Raw genomic sequence first — 22,452 nt, forward strand, 5'->3', positions numbered from 1 at the left:
TTCTTGCCTTTGTACCTTCTTTCACTTCTCTCTTTTCCACCTCCCATCTAGATTCCTTCTCCAGCTTGTAGGTGTGTTGTTGGATGACATTTCCACCAGGCAGGTTAAAGTGGAAATCACTGAGCAGCAGCACACCTTCTACTGCCAGCAGCTGGGCACGCTGCTCATGTGTCTCATACACGTCTTCAAAAGTGGTAAGCATGTGAAATGCACAAACTCCCTGTATGATATTTTAAAATAATGTATCAAATATAATTCAGATTAAATTCTTCTACCTATTTTTCGTTTTTGTTCCCTCCTAGGAATGTTTCGCAGGATCACAGCTGCAGCCAGCCGTCTCCTGAAGGGTGAGAGTGGACAGACAGCCACAGAGGCCAACCTCTTCTACCCCTTAGAAGGTCTGAACAGCATGGTACAGTGCCTCATCACCACCCACCCATCCCTGGTGCTCCTCTGGTGCCAAGTTCTTCTCATCATTAACTACACCAACTACTCTTGGTGGGCTGAGGTTCATCAGACACCCAGGTAAGAACAGTGTGAGGGGATTAACTGGGGTCAGGTGTATTTGTGTGCACTTTTTAATTATTATAAATGAGTCAATGAGGAAAAACACTGCACTGTCTCCTTTTTAAAAGTGTGCCTTGTTTTCTTTCTATCAGACGACACAGTCTCTCATCCACAAAGCTGCTGAGCCCTCATTCCTCAGGGGAAGGTGAAGAGGACAAGCCTGAGTCCCAGTTAGCAATGGTTAACAGAGAGATTGTACGCAGGGGAGCTGTAATCCTCTTCTGTGACTATGTGGTAAGATCACTAAGAATATGGGACCATACTGTTGGGATAAATTATACATAGATCACGATACACTATTCTCAGCTAGAAAACATGTTGACAATTACATTTGGATATATTTGCCCTTTACTATCTATGAAGAACAATATTTAAATCTCAAAACACTAACGAGCAAAAGTAAATTAGATTTGTAAGTGCTTTACATAATAAAAGTATTGTTTTTTTCTTACCTTTGTAGTGTCAGAATCTCCATGACTCGGAGCATCTAACCTGGCTGATTGTAAATCATGTTCGTGACCTCATCAGCCTTTCCCATGAGCCGCCAGTGCAGGACTTCATCAGTGCTGTCCACCGCAACTCTGCTGCCAGTGGCCTCTTCATCCAAGCCATCCAGTCCCGCTGTGACAACCTCACTACTGTAAGATAACATCCTATTCCTCTTTCTAATCTCTTGACTACCTGGTTGAAATTTTTATGTTGTTTTTTAATTCTCAATTTAACTTTCTTCCCTGTCCTTGCATCTTATTCTTTTCCTGCCCCACTTCCCTCCCTTACTATCTTGTTCTCTTCGTCTTTGTAGCCTACCATGTTGAAAAAGACCTTACAGTGTTTGGAAGGCATCCACCTTAGTCAGTCTGGATCTCTACTGATGCTATATGTTGACAAGCTTCTTAATACACCCTTTCGAGTTTTGGCTCGCATGGTGGACACACTGGCGTGTCGCAGGGTAGAGATGTTGCTGGCTGAGACCTTACAGGTACGTTTTAGTAAAGTGTGAATTTCATTGGAAGTGCATCTAAAAGCTGAACATGTTTCTTATGTTTTTCCCATTCCAATTTGGGACCTGTTCTCTAATTTTGAAGTGATCAGATGGGAAGAACTGTTAAAGTCAAACTTTTTGTTTAAAAACCCTGATTGTGTTCATTCTTTCACCCTTCAGAACAGCATAGCACAGCTTCCTGTGGAGGAACTGGATAGGATCCAAGAATACCTCCAGAACAGTGGTTTAGCTCAGAGGTAACCTTGTGTACTGCAGCCATTTTAAGAACTACCCCACAGTTTGTATTTTTTGTTTTAAGTGTGATTTAATTTATTTATTTATTTATTTTTTGTGCCTGTTGAAATTAGTTTTGCCCTTGGATTAGTCACCTGTTCAGACCAGACTGAAAGGTTACTGAGGAATTGTATGTTGTTTGGACTTCGCAAATAATGCACACAAACTAAAATGTGATATCTCATATTAAGTTAATTTGCTCAGTAGGTTATTGAGAGGGCTGTACTGAATCTGCAGGTTCTCATATCCATATGTTAATTAAAAACAATTTTCAGTTGACTTGAGATTTATTTATGTATTTATTTTTTAAATTGTACATTTTTGTTTGTTTGTTTATTTCCGTCCCAGACATCAGAGGTTCTACTCCCTGCTGGACAGGTTCAGAGCCACTGTTGTTGACACAAGCAGCCCCACTCCTCCAGTGACATCACATCCCTTGGACGGGGATCCTCCCTCTGCTCCTGAGTTGGTCATTGCAGACAAGGTGAGGAACTAGACTTGATGAATCTAATAATCCAGGTTTGTCAGACTGTGCAGACCATCTGTTTATCTGTTTGTTTTTTTGATTTTAGGAGTGGTATGTGGCCCTGGTGAAGTCTCAGTGCTGTCTTCGTGGAGATGTTTCCCTGTTGGAGATGACAGAACTTCTTACCAAACTACCTCCTGCTGATCTCTTCAGTGTCATGAGCTGCAAGGTAAAGAATGTACACACTGTTTTATTATGCACTTAAATTTTATCATCTGCATAATAGAAGCATCCAGGCAGTTTGGCACTCCAGTACTCAAACATTAGCCCACAATGATGATAAAAAATCTTAAATATGTTAATTCCTGTATATTAGGGCTTTTTTTTTTTTTTCTTTTTTTTTTTGTACTTTTTTTAGGATTTCACATATGAATCTAGACTTCTGTCATTTTCTTTTCCCCAGGAGTTCAATCTAAGCCTTCTCTGTCCATGCTTGAGTATGGGAATGCAGCGGTTGGCACGCGGTCAGGGGTCACTTTTGTTGGAGACAGCACTGCAGGTGACCCTTGAACAACTAGCAGGGGTCACCGGGTCACTTCCTGCACCTCACCAGTCCTTTCTGCCACCATCCCAACCCCAGCCCTACTGGGACCAGCTGGGTGATGTGTATGGTAAGACTGGGAAGTAGGGAAAGAAATGGATCAGAAAAAAAATAGAACAAAAACACAAGTATCTGTTCTGTTGGGGCTTTTTGTCCACTGGAGTCTTTTAATTAAATGTAATTCAAAATAAAGTTTTCCTTATTTTCCTAAATTCTTTACCGTTTGTTTCAGATGAACCAGGGTTCTACCCCAGAGTTTTGTCACTCTGTAGAGCACTATCTCAATACCTGCTAAGTGTGAGCCAGCTCCCTTCTTCACTACATATTCCCTCAGACAAGGAGCACCTCATCACCACCTTCACCTGCACTGCCACTGAGGTAAACGACTAAGCAAATTGTTTTGTAGCCCACTGAGTTTGTTGGATGATGTTTGTTGATGCTTTAGATTAAAATACATCTTTTTAAATGTATATTTTGATTTGTTTTCAGAAAATTAAAGCTTGAAGACCATATCAGATTAGTATGATATGACTGCTTTGCACAACCTTTGATTTCTTTACAACTGTCTTAAACCCATGTGAATGTGACATCATGGTTCAACAGGTTGTAGTGTGGCGTCTGCTCCAGGACCGGCTACCCCTGAGCGTGGACTTGCAGTGGGCACTTTCTTGCCTGTGTCTGGCGTTGCAGCAGCCCTGCGTCTGGAACAAGCTCTCCACCCCAGAGTACACCACCCATACCTGCTCCCTCATTTACTGCCTTCGCCTTATTATTGTTGCAGGTAATCAAGGCAGAAAGATGCATTTTTGCACTTTTTTGTAATATCTTTGCTAATTAAAATTCTTTCTCCTTTCCCTCGCAGTGGCTGTGAGTCCTGGTGACCAGCTGCTGCATCAAGAGAAGAAAATGGCAAAAGGAGAAAAAGATGATGGAGACCAAGTGGATGCAGCACATGCTGACCGTAAGAATCTAATTAGACACTGAGTTAAAGTTCAGGGTTGTTTCATGTAGTTTTATTATTGCAGTCATCTTTTTTTGTTGTTGTTGTTGTTGTTGTAGTAATTCTTCTCAGATGAAAGCCTTAGGGTAACATTTAAATCTTTGTGTTACAGACATGTGTGAGTGGCAAGCATGTGAGATCATGGCTGAGCTGGTGGAGGGCCTGCCGAGCATCCTTTCCCTTGGTCATCGTAGAAACTCCATTTTACCTACTTTTCTCACACCAACATTGCGCAACATTGTTATCAGTCTGTCTCGGCTTCCTCTGGTCAACAGCTACACCCGAGTACCTCCACTGGTGAGTTTTTGAAAGAAGTTGTGCTAGTAGGTAACTGAATTTAACAGATAAATAAAATCTATTTCTTCTTCTTTTTTAAAAATCTGTTTAAATGCTCTGTTTTTGTGTTTAGGTTTGGAAACTGGGCTGGTCCCCTCAGCCAGGAGGAGAGTTCGGCACAACGCTGCCTGAGATCCCCGTGGACTTCCTTCAGGAAAAGGATGTCTTCAGAGAGTTTCTTTACCGTATCAATACATTGGGTAAAGAAACATACACTTAGTCCATTCTTATCACATTGATGATGCTTTTATTTTTTAAATTACATTATTTTTTAAGGTATACATTTTGTATTTAAAAAAAACCCCTATGCATTGTGCATCTGTGTGGGTTTTTGGTTGTTCAGGCTGGAGCAGTAGGACTCAATTTGAGGAGACCTGGGCTACTCTACTAGGGGTGCTGGTCACCCAACCCATCACTAAAGACCAGGAGGAGGACCCGCAACAGGAGGTATGCACACAACTTTAACTCTAGAAATGTTACTGGGATTTATGGAAGTACAAACTTTGCAGCATGCTCATTTGAACTGAACTTTTTTTTTTATATTGGAGTATATAATAGTCTATATATTTTTTACACCCATAAACATTTAGACAACTATGAACATGTATCATTTAGCACATGCTCTAAATATTATGATGCCTTGCAAAAAGACAATACATCTGTTCCCATTGCCCTCTTATTGCATGTCTTTCTCATCCGTTTTTCTCTAGGAGGACTTGGAGCGTACCCAGTTGAATGTGTTAGCAGTGCAAGCCATCACCAGCCTGGTGCTGAGTGCCATGACCCTTCCCACTCCTGGCAACCCAGCAGTTAGCTGTCTGGAACAGCAGCCTCGCAACAAGAGCCTAAAAGCCCTGGAAACACGGTAGTTGCGGAGATAATATTTGTGTACTGTGCAGCTGCCTAAAAAGAGCAAGTGACAATCTGATTTTTTTTTTTACCCTTTTGCTAATGTTTATGCTCAGGTTTGGAAGGAAACTTGCAGTGATTAGAGGTGAGGTGGAGAGAGAGATTCAGGCGCTTGTGTCAAAAAGGGACAACGTCCATACATACCACCCATACCATGCCTGGGATCCTGTGCCCTCACTATCAGCAGCTTCTGCAGGTAATAGAAAAAGTGCAGTCACACTCTCATTAGCCTCAACTCTTTCACGTCATCAACCACTTCTTAAAATGTATTTGTAAAGTAACTGCTTGACTTATTTGTTTCAGCAGGTACGCTGATCAGCCATGAGAAACTGCTGCTTCAAATCAACACAGAGAGGGAGATGGGCAACATGGAATACAAACTGGGGCAGGTAGGAAACATAGGAAAGAGTAAACTGTAATGGAGCTTTTTAGGAACAATATATATGTTGTCAGCAGGACAACAGTTACTCTTTTTTTTTTTTTTTTTACATTGTGAACGAATATGTCTGGGTTTTTTTTGTTTTTGTTTTTTGTTTTTTTTAACTGTTTTTTTTTTTTTTTACTTGGGATGTCACTCTCCAGGTCTCCATCCATTCAGTGTGGTTGGGTAACAACATCACGCCTCTCAGGGAGGAAGAGTGGGGTGAGGATGAAGAAGATGAGGCAGACACTCCGGCGCCCACCTCCCCACCTTTATCTCCTATAAACTCTAGGTTAGTCAAATAAACACAACATTACACATACATGTTACTCTTTTTTTCCTTCAGTGCACAGGAGGCATCTTGTAGAACTACGTTAAGATGAGACACTCTAATTGACTGTTTGTGTTTCTTTCAGAAAACACCGTGCAGGCGTGGATATTCATTCATGTTCTCAGTTTCTCCTGGAGCTCTACAGCCAGTGGCTGATCCCTAGCTCTCCAAGTAACAGGAGAACCCCAACCATCCTCATCAGTGAAGTGGTCCGATCGGTGAGATATGATGCATGTGCTTAGTTTCACTCATTCACCCAAATATCTGTTCTTAAAGACCAGTAGACCTTCCTTCACCGATGTGAAAGAATACACTTAGGTGAAACTTTACTCTTTAATTTAGACACATTAAAATTTATGCCGCCCTGTCTGTTCTGGGGGCTCAAAACGAGCCTGTGACCAAAGCCATGCTTACTCTGTCAGCTGATTGTACACTCTTGTCGTTCCCTGTAGCTGCTGGCAGTGTCGGATCTGTTCACAGAAAGGAACCAGTTTGATATGATGTTCTCCACCCTGATGGAGCTGCAGAAGCACCATCCACCAGAGGATGAGATCTTGAATCAGTACCTTGTGCCGGCCATCTGCAAGGCGGCAGCTGTTTTGGGCATGGTGAGAGGAGCTGTGTGTGATGGGACCTGAGATGGTTCAAGATGTGTTTGAGTTATCAATATAACAGTACATCACTGCTCCCACTATATAAAACTTTTATATTTACATTTATAGGACAAGGTAATAGCCGAGCCGGTGTGTCGCCTTTTGGAGACGACCCTGCGCAGCACTCACCTTCCCAGCCGCATGGGAGCCTTGCATGGGGTGCTGTATGTGTTGGAATGTGACCTTCTGGATGACACCGCTAAACAGCTCATCCCCACAGTCTCTGAGTACCTTCTATCCAACCTCAAGGCTGTTGCTCAGTGAGTATAAATGTCATGCCTGTGCAGACGGTGACCTTAACTCATCTTCTAATGAGCTAAATTGATGAAAGAGCCTTGGGAACTAATGTGTCTAATGTCAGTGTGTGTGACCACCCCACCTTCCTCCTCTGTAAGAGGATCTGTGAATTAATTAGTTTTCATCCAGCTTAATACAGCGATAGAACCAAGAGTCCAGTGCAACTGTTGGCCCTTAGTTGCTGCTTTTTACATTTCAGATAAATACAGACGGTGGCGGATTAAGAGGAAAACCTGAACTCTCGACCTCCTATCGGGAGGGTATCTGTTTTGCTAAATGCACCAAGTTGCTTGCAGGGTTAAATCCATCTGTAGACCGAAAGGAGATTAATACTAAGTGATCACCTTGAAGATAGAAATGCTTCATGGGATAATGTGTGTGTTGTCTTCCAGAATGACAATGGGGCATTCTAGTATCACTGACAGGTTGGAGTATAGAAATGGTATGACTCACACGCTGTAGCATTTGCTGCCAGCGGATCTACCAACTATGGGATGTTTTGGACCTGCGTTTTAGCTAGAACTCTCGCCATTACGGAAACACTTCTGGAGTTACAGAGATTATTGTTACTGAAGCTGTTCTAGCCCAGCATCTTATTAACACTTTATGCTGTCATTTACTTTATGTTGGCATTCATCTGTAGCCACTGGAATTTATATTTTTCTGTTTAATTATAATGATTTTTTTCTACTTGCTGTGTGTCGCCCATCTCTATTCTGCAGCTGTGTGAACCTGCATAACCAGCAGCATGTGTTGGTGATGTGTGCAGTGGCTTTCTACATGATGGAGAACTACCCTCTAGATGTGGGAGCTGAATTTATGGCTGGAATTATACAGGTAAAGTAAAATAAATCAAATTATCTGACAGCTGGGCAGTAAATGATGTTTACCCTGCTAGCTCTGAAGTACAAAGTCTGACTGATGTCTGACTGTGTGCATGTGAGCATGGAGGAAATTGTGTGGCACATTGACCTCTGTTGAGAGGATGTCATGTATTCTGCCACCTGCACACTCTCTCCAGGCAGCATCCTTGCTTAAACCAGAGTATTTCCTGTAGTGAGAACAAGAAGCAGACCTCCTTCCTGTGTCTTGATCTGATTCTCCTGATGCTGTCCAGAGTTCAGAAGTGAAAATGGCTGCAGGAAGCTCACATATTGCACAATAAAATGAAAGCAAAAACATAACATATATGTATATATTTAAGCATCTTAAAAAAAGTATTTTGATTTAGTGCCATATGCCCTTTATCTTTTGTACTTTCTAATAATACCTTCTTTGTCTTCGTCTTCTTCTTCGTCTTCTTCTTCTCTGTCTTCTAGTTATGTGGCGTGATGGTGTCAGCCAGCGAGGACTCCACTCCCTCCATCATCTATCACTGCGTGCTTCGTGGTCTGGAGCGCCTCCTTCTGTCAGAGCAGTTGTCACGGATGGACGGAGAAGCGCTGGTCAAACTCAGCGTGGATAGAGTTAACATGCCATCGCCACACAGAGCCATGGCTGCCCTAGGCCTCATGCTTACCTGCATGTATACTGGTAAGCAAGGCTTTAACATGACTGCTAACTTTAACGTCATCAAAAATGTGTTGCTGGCATGCTGGCTTAATCACTGGTATGCACAATTAGGACTGGTGTTAGTGCTGCTGCAGCTGACATTCCCGAGCAACTCCAAACCTGCTATAGCATCAAGCTAGCTGGCTAACTCTGATGTAATACTTTACATCAGGTCTTTTTAAGGAAACCGATAAACTTGCAGGTCTTCAAGTTTCCTACTTAAATGCTTTGCCACAGTGAGCTTTTTTCCCCCCATTTAATCCCTCTGGACTAATCCTTGACCCTCTTCTTACTAAAATTATGTAATGTGTGCTGTCCCCCTCAAAAAGTCAGACCCCATACCCCACATACAAATGATTTGCCTTTGCGATGGTCAGTTAGAAAACAAGAATGTAGAGGGATCTAATTGATCAAGTATTAATAATCTATAGGCTAAAAGTGGAGAGGATTGCATAGCTGTCTCTAAGCCTAGTAAATGGCTAAATGACTGTGCATGCTGCTATAGCAAGCACCTCGTATTGCGTTGTTGGTCTGTGTATATGTATATAATAGGGCAGCAACAATTCATCAAGTAATTTGAATAATTCGATTATAAAAAAATCCTGACACAAATTCTTTTTGTGCTTCGATGCTTCATTTAAAGAACGGCACAGTAGCGTGCTGATGTGTTAAATAATGTAAACGTTGATAACGTGATACAAATGTATTTAGGAGCAGCATATGAATAAAGAGTCCAACAACATTAAGCCCACGCAGGCCCCAGTTTTAAACAAAAGCATTGATAACACATCAGCAGGAGTGATTATGACGCTAGCACAGTGTAACGTTGAGCCAGAGTCTGTTTAATACTGTAAAGAGCAAAGAGGCGGAGCTATTACTGAGATAGTGAGCTCAGGTAGAGTGAAAGAAAACTGTTTCTAGTGTCCAAAACAGCAGCGCTAATCCTGTAATTAAAATGTTTACTGGGTTCACTTCATCCCTTATCTGAAACCAAATCATTACAAATACACCAGCAGTTTTGCATTGTGCTCTTTACCTGTGCCCTTTCTACACTTGCTACCACCACTAACACATTCTCACTAAGAACCATGGCATACCTTTTGTTAGTGATTTCATTCATTATGTCTCTAGTACAGCATAACTGCATTTTTAAAAGTTGGCATTTCTTCATTTTGAACATAATGCCTGTACACCTGCTTGCTTCCTGCATGTAATAGATATTATACACTCTGTACTTCTGGTATACCTACCTCTAACCCTTACGCTGGACCTTACTAACTCTACCAGCTCTTAGCGTGCCCTCATCTTTATGCTAATACACTAATGTGAAGTTCTGTTGCTTAGGCTAGCCAGTAAATTCCTTGACAAAACCCCAGCTCTTTTAAATGCAAACTGGTTTAATAAATTTTTGTATATCTCTCTGTGCTGTATGTACAAACTGAAGCACATTTGGGCCACAGCAGTGAGTACCCAGGAAGCATGGCATTTAAATTCCCTCAAATTATTTAAACACCAGTCACTTACAGAAAAAAACTTAAGAATGTCATTTGACTTAAAGTTGCTCCCATAAATTAACAAATTTTCTGTTTGAGATGAACAAAATTCTGATCTGAATCTTGTGATATGAGTTTCCCGACTTCCACTCTAACCTTTGCCCCACTGGTTCAACCGGTGCCACCCCCCTTCTCGTCTTCTCAGCTGTGCTTACGTCGGGTTCAGACGTGACAGGGGTTAGAGGTCAGGTTGACTCTGCTGTATCGGAGGCGGTGGGCGTCACGGCGGGTCATGTTGGTTTCTCTTCAGGCAAGGAGAAAGCCAGCCCTGCCAGCCGCCCCGCCCATTCTGACCCTCAGGCCCCAGACAGCGAGTCAATCATTGTTGCCATGGAGAGGGTCTCTGTGCTCTTTGACAGGTACATACTGCTACACTCTGACACACACACACACACACACACACACATCTGCCATCATACAAAAAGCTTTTGTAGTTGGAAAGATGAAACTTTAAAAAAATCTTTTGTTAGTTTATTACTTTAAAAACTGATCAGATTGTCGCAACAGATTGACTTTCTTTTGTAACTTATTTTGTTTCCAGTCTTCAATTGCTCTTCTTCTGGTGTTTCCTGTTTGCAGGATAAGGAAGGGTTTACCCAGTGAGGCTCGTGTGGTGTCCAGGATTCTGCCCCAGTTTCTAGATGACTTCTTTCCGCCACAGGACGTCATGAACAAGGTCATCGGAGAGTTCCTGTCTAATCAGCAGCCTTATCCGCAATTCATGGCGACAGTCGTCTACAAGGTCAGCAGCAGGACAAGAGTACATTCACATCAACAAAACAAGCAAAATGTTTACATTTTTAAAAAACTAAAAACTTGTACATTAGGCTTTTAATTGTTTCATTTATTTCTTTGGTCACACAAGTGCTGCACTATAAGTGTTTTTCACATCCCATTGTCCTATTTACAACATCATGCTGGAACAAATACAGTGAGTTCTTGTTATTTCCCCAAAAATGTAAATGAAGGTACATTTCAGTGCAGTTAGTAACACTTGAATTAGAGTGAGAGCAATAAGTCAAGGATGCATTATATTGAAAAGTTAACCTTTCATTATAAAGTATAAATCTTGCATACTCATTCTTTATTTCAGATCTTTGTAAATTACAGACACAGATTTAAAAACCACTTCATGCTGGAAATGTAACAGAACGGCAACTTTTTAAAAATTTCCTATTCCTGTGCTCTCATATGCAGGTTTTCCAGACACTCCACGCTACAGGCCAGTCTTCTATGGTGCGAGACTGGGTGCTCCTGTCATTGTCCAACTTCACTCAGAGGACACCAGTGGCCATGGCCATGTGGAGCCTCTCCTGCTTCTTTGTGTCTGCTTCCACCTCCCAGTGGATCTCAGCACTGTATCCTTACATACCATGTAAAAGATCTCACAAGCAGGAGACTGGACCGGAGTGGCTGGGTGGTGGTAGAAGCAGCAGGCGCTGATGTCTCAGTGCTGCAGTGATTTGTAACAACATTTTACTTTAATTATTTCTAATGTTTTAGTAAAGCAGTTTCCTCTGTGAACTGTGATCAAATAATTATAGTTTAGCTTCCTTTTGTGAGCTTCTGACCCACACTTGGTGTGTTACCTGCATTGGGGCCAGGAGAAATGACAGCATGGTCAGCAGTTTAATAGATTTAAGCATCCTAAAAGTAATTAGTGCCACTTTAAGTGTACAATTATATTTAGAACATTTTCACTATCATCAGAAACTCTTTCTGACAAGGAAGCGAAGCTGATATACTCAAAGAGTAATTTTACCTTGCCTACTGCTGCCTCAATTTATTACTTTGTGTTTTATTACAGTAGTATTTGAACTGGTGAGGTCCTGTCCAGATTAATGCATGTAAACAAAAATGTCAATATCAGCTCCAGTTCCCGTTTTCTGCAAAAAGATTGTAAAGATCACATTGTTTTGGTCAGTGAATTGCGGTGACTCTGAAGGTGACTTTTTTTTGTCAGTTACAAGAATCACATCTTCGCAAACACTGGCAGAACTTTACTAAATACACATTTTTTGATAATAAACAATAAACTATAGTGCTAGAATAATTTAAATATTTGTTTATTTATTTTTTAACCTTTTACTTATACAAGTAGTCCCATTGACACGGTCTTATTTACAAGACAGTTAAATGTTTCTAAATTATGTTATATATATATTTTTTTTTTTCCACTGGGCTTTTATATTAAGTAGCATAGATGTGTGAATGCAGCACACATGCTTGCAGACAGTGTGATCTGTTGTCCTTAACCCACCCGCTTTTAACCAGACTGCCACATGTGATCAGCCGAATGGGCTCCAGTGAGGTGGTGGATGTTAACCTGTTCTGCCTGGTGGCCATGGATTTCTACCGGCATCAGATTGACGAGGAGCTGGACCGCAGAGCTTTCCAGTCAGTATTTGAGACTGTAGCCTCGCCAGGCAGCCCTTATTACCAGCTGCTGGGCTGTCTGCAGTCAGTCCATCAGGATACATCACTCTGAGGGCAACAGACAGAGAAGGGCATGGAAGCACAGGGAGAAAAGTGGTTTCAAGTGAGGTGTGGTAGGGTGAGAAATTAATCTCTATTTATAATTCCTGGATGAATTGTGACTAAAGGGTAAGAACAGAATGTTTTATTAGGAAAAAACTACTGTAGCTTCATCCCTTTCTGCCCTTTCAATGATAATGAGATAAGTAGAACTACTGAACCCACGGCAACAAATTCAGTGGAGCGAGTATTAAAAGGAGGAGGAAACAAACAAAAAACCCCAACCTGAATTCAATATTAGGCTGTGTGTTTAAATGTAAAAGGAGCATTCTCTGAAGAGGAACAGCAAGCTTCTGTATCTGTGTGAAGATTGCACCCACTCGACCCCACCCACTCCCCTCAGATGATTCCTTGAGACATGACTGCACCTTCAACACTTCCCTCTCAGCACCTTTTGAGATATTTTTAGAAAAAAAAAAAGCCCATGAAGATGACGATCATCAAATAAAGAATTGGATTAGTTTATTTTCCTGTGGGAAGTTGTGGGGATTGAGTATTGTGATGTTAGTAAAGTAAACAAAAATAGAAAAGTATTTAAAGTTTCAGTGCATCTATTTTTCAGTGAGTCATGTGCTTAAGGTCTGGTTAGGATGCTGACAATGGGCTGACACGTAAAAGTCAGAAACGCCTGCTTAAAGTCAATGAGTACATTTCTTTATGTATTTAAGTTATTTGTGGTCATTCACACACTTCAGTTAAATCGAAAAATATTTTAGGAATAATGAGCACTAATAGCCATAGGTTGTTTTTTTTGTGTGTGTCTGTTTATTTTTTTGGTGGGCTTTTTTTTTTCTCCCAGGGGATTGGTTTTGCAGTTTAATTTGTCCCAGCAGAAGGTGTTTATGGATTTTGTTTGTAAGGGAGGCGAAAAAACTTACCTAACTTATAACCAGCGCTCGGCCACATTTCCATATATCTGCACTGACATAACAGCGGAAACTGTCAAGCATGGAAAAATACCAAAATTATCAAAATTGCAGTGATGTTGTCTTCATTTCTTTATTTTTTTTAACTAGTAGCAGAGGGAGCAAAAGATTCCCTTTTGATTTTTATTACCTTGCTTACGTCTGTCTAGTCTTTTTGTTGTTGTTGTTTTGTTGGTTTTTATTGCAGTCTTGTTTGCTCCTCAGTGCACCTGAATGATTCCACCTGTCTTTTTCTTGTACCTTTGTTAATTCTCAGGATGTAAGATGTGACTATATTATTGTTGTAATAAGACTGGAAGTGATTTACAGGCCTCGTAAAATAGTCACCTTCATATCTTGTAAAAAGTAATTGTATAGCAACATAAAAGCCATGGTGCATGATGAAATGAGAACTGTGTAAAAACAATAGGACTTAGACGGTAAGATAATGTGATGCCATTTTCTTTTGTCCTAACGCGCACGAGCACAGAAGAAAATGAAAACTGAGCGAATAATCGGCAGAATGCGGAAAGCTGCAAGCTTCTAGTGTTTTATTAAAGACTTGACCTCGAGCTGCCTGGGAGCGTGCTGGGCTTTGTTACTCTGTACATACACTTGCCTTAGATAAAAGACTGAATATATGTTTGTCTTATACACTGAAAGCTTGAAAGCATGCTTAGCATTACGGCTATTTTCTGTCTTTAATACTGTATTTCCATGGGTACGGTTGACTGTTGTGTGGAAGAGATGCAACACAATCCAAAGGGAGCCTTGTAACCTTAGCGACCAACAGCAGCTTTGACAAATCAACAGATGAGGAAGTGTAGCATAGCGGTGCCACGTCACAGCAGGAGTTCTTTGTCTGGTTTTTGTTGAGCTTTAAAATATTGTTTCGTCTCAGTTAAAAAGCGGTAAATGCTTCATCATTCATTGTCTTTGTGCAGAATATTAAATACACACGGCACTTAAAAAAAAAAAAAACAAAACAAAAAAAACTAAGAGAAAAATGAAAGTTCTTTTGATGTTGATGTTAGACGCTTTCTTTATACGCAATGAGTGCTGCAGTACATTAAAAGTAAACATCACAGTGATTTGTATGCTAAATGTGTAACCGCTCACCAGTCTTAAAGCTGGTGACTGGTTTCCTTTGATCATGAGAAAAATAATGTATTCACACAATGAATGACAGAGTCCTCTGCAGCTGTTGAAATTCCAATGTGAGGCCTCGCTGAAGCAGATTAAAGGAGCCTAAATGAGTCCTGCTTTCAAAGTCATTTCGAATTCTTGGGGTGGGGAGAGAGAAATTGAAGATGATGGGAAAAGTCTTTTTCTAATCTACACACTACTTTCGACGTTTAAGGAAAACTCAAAAAATGCGGTTGATAAAAATGTAGATTTTTCAGCTAGTCTCTGGAAGGAAAAGAGCAGGGGACCCCTGCTGGGGATAATGCGATTATGCAGAGGTCTTTTGTGATTTGGGGAGATGGGCTTTGGGGCTCTCAACAAAGTTCATGTTACTCTGATTTAACGCTTCCAGTGAAGGCTTTATTTTGTTCCACATTAGGAATAAATCGTTCAGAAAATAATGTAGTCACTGTTCTCGGATAAAGCTGAGAATCATGGTTTGAAACCTCTGCCAAGGTCTTTATTGTGATTTGTATGTTGACACTTGGCCTAATTTGGCAACTATTTCCCATAATCCTGTTTCTGAAGGTGGTAGACTGAAAATGAAATGCTTTTCTTTACATTTTCTTCAGGCAGGATCCTTGAAAGAACCTGAAGTGTCCACATCTTTTTTTCTCCTCTTTTATTTACATTTGCCTGTAAAAATATGACTGGAAGAGATTGTGTATTTGTTAATTTTAATATTTCAAAGAGATTAATCACTGCATATGATCTGTTGTAGAAATAAATTATTTAAACATGTAATCCCGCTCTGAGATTTCATTTGCTGAGTGAGAGCTTTAAATCACGCATGACAACTCTGACTGTAAACCGGCTAAAGGTGCTCTATGTGTTTGCAAATAATAATATTACAGTCATGGCTGCTTTGTACCCACAGGACCCTTGTGTGTCTGTCTCTAACACGATCAACCTGTCAGGTGACAGACGTTTAAAATGCTCTGCCTCGTCCTCGTCTTATCCAGAAAGAACAAGCTGTTGCCAGCCAGCTTCAATTAACCAGAAAGCGGTCAAGCCAAGCTGGGGACACATGTAACTGAGAGATGTGCTCATGTGAAGGTCCACACCGTAAAACTAACTGACCGCTTACACAGTTAAGTTATCACATTTTGTACAATTTCCTTTTCTAAGCCAGGCAGTAAAATTCCTTTTTTATAGACCACACTGTATCAAAGCATGCTCTTGTTTTATGGCATCATTAAGATGGGTGGTCCTGATTAAAAGATATTAGCAGGATTACTAGGCAGCTGCCATATGGTTTGTGAAGCACTGAAATCAGGATGGCACAGGTGTTAAGCAACTGTAGATGCTTCTTATAGCTGAAGTTTACATCACATCATCTGAAAGAGTAGTAGCGGACAACTGATGGGGTTTTTTTGTAGCATTTTTTTTTTTTGCACATCAGTGGAGCCACATTGAGATGTGATGAAGCCTAAAGCATTAAAGCAGCAAGTCTGGTGTGCTATAACCAGTTGTTCCAGTCAGAGCTATTATACTTTTATATGTGTAATCTTTTTTTTAAATTGGTGGATTTACTCCTTTTATGTTTCATTTTTAAACTTCAAATTTAATTACTAAGTAGGATACTTGTTAGGCTAAATATTTAATAAATTCGGGGTTAAAAAATAAAAATACAGTTCTTTGTGAAGACAGCTGACTCAGTAATGTAGACATAGTGCCCCCCCCCCACACGCTCCATACACAACCTTAGCTTTTATTTTTTAAGTTTAGTGAACTATAACTTGTTCCAGTTTAGAACACATTTGGATGTTATAGTTTGGCTTTTTGCACACTTCTCCACACTTTTGCAGATTTCTGGCTGGTTTAGTTCAAATTGCACAATATTGCGGGTTTTGGTTGAGTTCAATCGACTGGATCGCACTGTTACATGAAATGACATGGCTGTGAAGTTGGTGAACTTTAATTCTGTATCATTTCGGCTGTTAAAGTCCCCCCTCCTCTCATCTGTACACCCTCCTCCGCTGCCCACTCTAAACACACCTCCCTCTCCTCCAGTCCTCCTCCTCTTAAGGCTACTTCGCCAGATGGTGCAGCCTTTTCTTTTGTTTACCCATCGCCCCTGAGTTTACCCAACTAACCTTAGCTACGCAACTATGGAAACTTCTCGGGGAGCATCACCGCCGGACACCGACAAGTAAGTCAGATTTTAATCTCGTGTTGAGTGAACCGTCTGCTCCAAACATCTTTGTCGGAACATGAAAAAGACCTGCATCCACCTCTTACTTAGCCATCCCTACTTTTTTTTAACAACCACTTCAGCCAGCTGTTTTCGCTTCGTGCTGTTTTCTGCTGATAAACACACAGATAATATGCTGTGCTTCCAATAAACCTCCCCGTGATTAAACAAGCTAGCAGCTGCAGAGTTCGCTCTCCCGCTGCGTTTCTGACACCTGTGGAATCGTCTACCGTTAGTACTTTTTTTTTTTATTATTATTTGTGATTTCTCTATCTAACTTTTGTCAATTTGTCCGCATAACTGTTCGCTATCCGATTGACAACTGGGGTAGCCAATGACAAGATGGGAAAGTTTGTGTACGCCGCCGTTGCCACGGTTACGTACCGACATTCCAAAGATCTGGAAATCGAGGGGCGGGACTACAGTTTAAGCACGGGTGGATGCGCTTTTGAACAGCGAGTCACGGCAAGAAAAAAAAGAGAAAACTTTCAGTAACTCCATAAGCTGAGAAGAAGCATGCGTTTCTCAGCGTAAAGTAATAAACGCGCTGTTTGGGTTTGGGGTGTTAACTCACAGCACCGTTCAAGCAGGGATAACTCTGCTAGCATGCACAGCTAACTAAACTAACGGTAACGCGTCAGCTAGTCCCAGCTAATGTCAGTGTCCTTCTAACAAGACTTAAAACATATGTGCTCACATTTATCACACTGAGCTTTTATTTGACGTAAACAAAAGCGAAAGTTGTTTGGGGGAAAAAAAAAAGGAGAAAGCCGTGAAGTTTTTCCACAGCACAGGTGTGCTGGGCTGGGTCTCTGTAGATCTACCTGACAGAACTGGTGACTGCAGCCTTTATAGGTGTGGCTGTGTCGTCCTCAACCTCCAGTGATCTGATAAAACACTTTACATGGGCCGGAGAGCATATTTGGTGTAGAAGCCCACATGTTAAGAACATGTTAAGCATGTTAGGGTTAAGAAATCGGTCATGATTGATTTGGTTCTGTTCTTTTGTACTTTAGGTAACCTGCCTGGAGAAAAGATGGTGACACCAGGATGGGAGGCCTAGCAAGGTGGTGCCAAAGCTGAGGCTTGGGCTCTCACCCACCTGCTGCATTTTGAACTGTTGCTCATTTTTCGTAGCAAACTGACACCAGGGCTGCTTGACGAGAAGATAAGACGTTGGAGGCACGCTGCATTCTTGCTTGAGTAGAGATTAGGGACCTACAATGACAAATGTAAATTGAAACTCACTGAATAAATGGACAAGAGAAAGTTTCCTGGCACAATGTCCAGGCAAATGGACGTGTCATCCAAAAGGCGCCCCGTCGGTGGCAGTGGTCTGAACTTCCCTCAGTCTCAGCAGGGTCGTATACGGGCTGTGGAGGTAGCAAGAGGGAGAACAGGGTATGGCTTTACACTGTCAGGCCAAAGCCCTTGTGTCCTTAGCTGCATCCTGAAAGGGAGCCCTGCTGACTATGTGGGGTTGCGCTCTGGGGACTACATCCTCTCTGTGAATGACATCAACGTCTCCAAGGCGTCACACGAAGATGTGGTCAAACTGATCGGACGCTGCTCTGGTGTTTTGAAACTAGTAATCGCTGAGGGAGAACGTCAGAGGCGACACCACCAACGCTCTGCCGGCGGTCGTCACCATAGCAGCAACACAATGGCGGCATCCTACCTGGACTCATGCTCCAGTGATGATGAGTTGGATGGTTTCTACGATAACAGTATTAACAATAACAACAACAGCAGGTCAGGCTGTGGAGCCCGTGGAGGCTGGTACAAACCCAAACTGGACACTAAGCAGCTGGGCATCAACCGGGCAGAGAAGGTGGTGGCAGAGCTGCAGTCTGGAGGAATTTTTAACATGATCTTTGAGAACTCCAGCCACTCCTCCAGCAGCTCAGACAAAGAGAGACCTGGGGTTAGTACATCCTCATCAAAGCCACGTCCGCTGTCTGATCCTGAATTCCCAGCATATCGGAATTCCTCTCGTTCCCAGAGCAACCCAAACCTCCTCTCTGAAGAGGAGATGGCCCAAGTTCTGAATGATGATTCGGTCTTCCTAGAATCAGACTTTCGGCATCTCCACCTTCACCACCATGAAGAACAGGATGTTGATGATGGAGATGGGGGCGACTTGGGCCTAGAGCCCAGTGAGGGTATCCTCAATGTGGGAATGATTGTTGGCTATCTGGGCTCCATTGAGCTTGCTTCCACAGGCACAAATCTAGAAAGTGACAGTCTGCAGGCCATCAGAGGGAGCATGAGGCGCCTCCGGGCTGAGCAAAAGATTCATTCATTGGTCCTCATGAAGGTGCGAGTGGCGGTTTTTTTTTTTTCCCCCTTCTGTTAATTTTAATGTGATTGTGTTATTATTGTTAACCATATTTTCCCTGGTATCAAGTTTGGTAACATGCATTAATTATATCCTACCAGGTTATGCATGACAGTGTGCGTCTGTGCAGTGACAGAGGTCAGGTCCTGGCCACCTATCCTGCAGAAAAACTAGCCTTCAGTGCATGCTGTCCCGATGACCGGCGATTCTTCGGACTGGTAACGATGCAAGCTACAGATAACCATGATGATAGGCACTTCAGCATTGCACGAGATGACGAGGGGAGTTTAAGGACTTCTTGTCATGTGTTTATTGTGGACCCAGATCTGTGTCACCACCAAGTAAGTGTTACATTTTAAACTGATGAGAAGGAAATATCTGCAGAATGTCTGTTTTTTTGTTTTGTTTTGTTTTTTAATGGCATAGGTAATATTACAACACAGTGACCAAGTACTCAAGAAGTTACTCATATATCTTAAATCTGGTGAACCCTTAGGGTAATTTGTTCTAGTCGAAGCAATGGTTATAAGCCAAAGATTTATTAGCAGCTACTTTTTCTGTATTGCATTACAGTAGGACAAACTCTTAGTAACTGTTACTTCCTCAGGTCCATCTGGGTGTTGCCAGAAGATTTGGCTTTGAGTGTACCCCTGACCCAGACACAGGTGGCTGCTTGGAATTCCCACCCAGCTCTCAGCCTCTCCTCCAGTTTGTTTCTGTCCTTTACCGGGACATGGGAGACAACATCGAAGGGGTTCGCGCCCGTGCTTTCCATGACCCAGACAACGATGCCCAGCAAAACCACAGCACCAGTAGCAACAGCGATAGTGGGATTGGCAACTTTTTACCAGAGGAAAAGAGCAACAGAGTGCTTTTAGTTGACCTTGGAGGTCCTCCAAATCACAACCACGTCTCTGGGCCGCGCCACTGGGACAGCCCACCGTCATCGCAGCAGGCTTGGAGTCCCACCCTGGGAGCAGCAGCCTCTCATCCACCTCCTCCAACGCTGAGAAATGGCCACTATCGTAATGACCCCCACCTGGCTGATCTTCCTCACCCTCTCCCCTTATCTCACCCTGATGTCCCTGTCAGGCACTCACGAGGGGTCAACCCACACCACTACTCATCAGGGAAGCGGGGAGGAGCTGTTGGGGGAGGAGAATGGAGAGGGGCTGGAGGAGCAGTAGGGGTGGAACCGCAGAGGTGGCTACCAGTCCATGTGTTGAGAGACTGGCGTCAGCAGCACCACCACAGCCACCTCCAGGGCCTCAGCAGTGATCAGGAATCCTACGCAGAATCCACTGACGGATGGTCATCTGCCAACTGCAGCACCCTGCCCCCACCGATGAATAAGATCCCGGCCGACCGCTATCGCGCTCCGCTGGCGCCTGGAGACCACCTGCCACCACCTGGAGGGAGCCAGCCTCCACCTCCGTCACATCCCCACACCCACCGTCTGGCTGTTCAGAAAGATGAGTGGGCTAAGAAGTTATTTGGTACAGGAGACAGGGAGCGGACAGGAGCAGAGAGAAGTGAAAAAGAGAAGAAACGAGGAGGGAATGTCAAAGAGGGAGAGAAAAAGGTATGTTTTAAGAAAGTTTTAAAAGTATTGCATTTAGTAAAATTCTTGATAAACAGTTTTAGTTTGTGTAAGTGTATTCATTTTATTTACATAACCAAATCTGTCATATAACTTTTTGATATTCCCTGAAGTGCTGTGCAGTGTCCGTTTGTAGGTTTTGGGAGAGTTGTGTTAAAACTGACCACGAGATGAGAAGCCCAGTATGCAGCTGGCATCCCCCATCGCACATCTCTGTTGTTGAAATTTATTCTGTGTAGAGTCTGTTCAAAACGACAGTTTATTAAGGCTATAAATCCACGTGGGCATCATCTTCTCAAGGCCTAGAATTTCACTCCTTCAGTAATCAAAGTATCATTTCACTTTGATACAAAACTTTTTGCTTGTTTTGAAAGTCACTAGATAATTACAGCACCCAGCTGGCTCTATCCCTAGACTCAGTACAAGTGGATTGATATGTTATTTATCCCTCACTGCTCCAGTATCAGATCATTTATTATGCAGTAGCCAGATAGCTGCCTTCACCTGAAAACCACCTGTTTTCCACTCTAATGGCATTAACAGCATAACAGCAGAGCAGGTTTAGTGAAGTAATTGTGTAGTATCCTCTTATCTATTTGGCGTAATTTTAAAAATAGCTTGGTTGCATTGTTGTATGAAAATACACTTCCTGTTTTTATGATATCTATCTATCTATCTATATATATGTGTGTTTTTGTGTGTGTGTGTGTGTGTGTGTGTATATATATATATATATATATATATATATATATACACATAGTGGATGGACTGATTGTTGTTTTCAGACAATGACAACAAGGAAATGCAAAGAGGAAAAGGTACAATACTGCATATCCAGCCTGACTAGATTCCATAAGTATTAATCAGCTTGTGAACAGAAATGCTCATGCATGTATATAGAAAACAGCCGCTTATGCCTGCCTACATTTACATGTTGCGTATTATTATATTAACGTACAAAAGACAGTTGTCTTGATACTAAAGGAGGCTGGGGCTTTCTCCAACAGATATCTTAGAAAGCAGTGTCCCAGGGACTCTAAGAGACAACCAGAGTAAGTGTTTAGGACAGTGGCAGGGCAGAGACTGACAGAGGCAGGAAGGTGGATATGAACCATGTCCTCGGACTGGAGAAACAGAGTTTTGGATACTGTGGTGATTATGGTAAGCCAAAAAACAAACAAACAAAAAACAGATTCAGTTGTGTAAGACTCTGTTGTTGTTTTCATTTTTCTTGTTAACGATTGCATGTAACATAGTAAGGCGTTAACATTAATTGCCTCTTAATATTTGACACATGGTGGCACTGTTTCACTACCTAAACCTCTGCAGACTTATTTCAGCTAAAAACGAAAAAAAGAAAAATCAGTGCTTTTTAAAGTCTTTCATGACTTTTGATTAAAATCTGTTCATCTATGATTATGATTGACTCAGTAACAGAAAATACTACTACAATAAGTTTGTGTTGGATTGTTAGATTTAAAAACAAACAGTTGAATCTTGATAAATGTGACCTAGTGAGCGTACACGAATTAGAGCCTAAATGAAAAGCGAGCTGTTTGTTAAGGCAGAAAAGGACTGAAAAATTGCAGTCAGTTTGCTGTTTACTATAATTCATAAACAAAACAATCTATATTTTGGGATGTTTTAGGTTTTTATTTTAAGCTCAAATTATACTTGTTCACATTGTTATTGTTTCTACAGGACATGTGTCTGGTTTTGCTTTTGTTATTTTTA

The 22,452-nt window shown here is 41.8% G+C and overlaps 2 protein-coding genes across 17 annotated transcripts in view; both read left to right on the forward strand.

The window, feature by feature from the left end:
- The window catches only part of htt (huntingtin), a 31,262-nt gene extending 15,932 nt beyond the window's left edge, over positions 1-15,330 (forward strand). For 2 of the 7 annotated variants that reach the window (XM_013276665.3, XM_013276666.3), the window contains 28 exons: positions 52-194; positions 303-525; positions 660-801; positions 1,028-1,207; positions 1,370-1,546; positions 1,730-1,806; positions 2,192-2,327; positions 2,416-2,538; positions 2,773-2,980; positions 3,143-3,288; positions 3,514-3,691; positions 3,773-3,871; positions 4,023-4,207; positions 4,320-4,446; positions 4,590-4,693; positions 4,957-5,111; positions 5,212-5,351; positions 5,459-5,544; positions 5,738-5,868; positions 5,993-6,125; positions 6,360-6,515; positions 6,630-6,820; positions 7,580-7,694; positions 8,177-8,390; positions 10,107-10,320; positions 10,541-10,703; positions 11,159-11,319; positions 12,236-15,330. In XM_013276665.3, the coding sequence (XP_013132119.1) occupies positions 52-194; positions 303-525; positions 660-801; positions 1,028-1,207; positions 1,370-1,546; positions 1,730-1,806; positions 2,192-2,327; positions 2,416-2,538; positions 2,773-2,980; positions 3,143-3,288; positions 3,514-3,691; positions 3,773-3,871; positions 4,023-4,207; positions 4,320-4,446; positions 4,590-4,693; positions 4,957-5,111; positions 5,212-5,351; positions 5,459-5,544; positions 5,738-5,868; positions 5,993-6,125; positions 6,360-6,515; positions 6,630-6,820; positions 7,580-7,694; positions 8,177-8,390; positions 10,107-10,320; positions 10,541-10,703; positions 11,159-11,319; positions 12,236-12,449 (4,321 nt within the window). In that variant the 3' untranslated portion in view covers positions 12,450-15,330. The other 5 variants (XM_019360018.2, XM_013276667.3, XM_005458580.4 and 2 more) reach the window with 4 other exon arrangements.
- A 1,189-nt stretch (positions 15,331-16,519) lies between these two features.
- rgs12b (regulator of G protein signaling 12b) overlaps positions 16,520-22,452 on the forward strand; it is a 44,545-nt gene continuing 38,612 nt past the window's right edge. For 2 of the 10 annotated variants that reach the window (XM_005458583.4, XM_005458584.4), the window contains exons 1-4: positions 16,523-16,738; positions 17,797-19,097; positions 19,220-19,459; positions 19,726-20,700. In XM_005458583.4, the coding sequence (XP_005458640.1) occupies positions 18,036-19,097; positions 19,220-19,459; positions 19,726-20,700 (2,277 nt within the window). In that variant the 5' untranslated portion in view covers positions 16,523-16,738; positions 17,797-18,035. The other 8 variants (XM_013276668.3, XM_013276672.3, XM_005458586.4 and 5 more) reach the window with 7 other exon arrangements.

The sequence above is a fragment of the Oreochromis niloticus genome, linkage group LG6 (assembly GCF_001858045.2).
Source record: "Oreochromis niloticus isolate F11D_XX linkage group LG6, O_niloticus_UMD_NMBU, whole genome shotgun sequence".
Taxonomy (NCBI): domain Eukaryota; kingdom Metazoa; phylum Chordata; class Actinopteri; order Cichliformes; family Cichlidae; genus Oreochromis; species Oreochromis niloticus.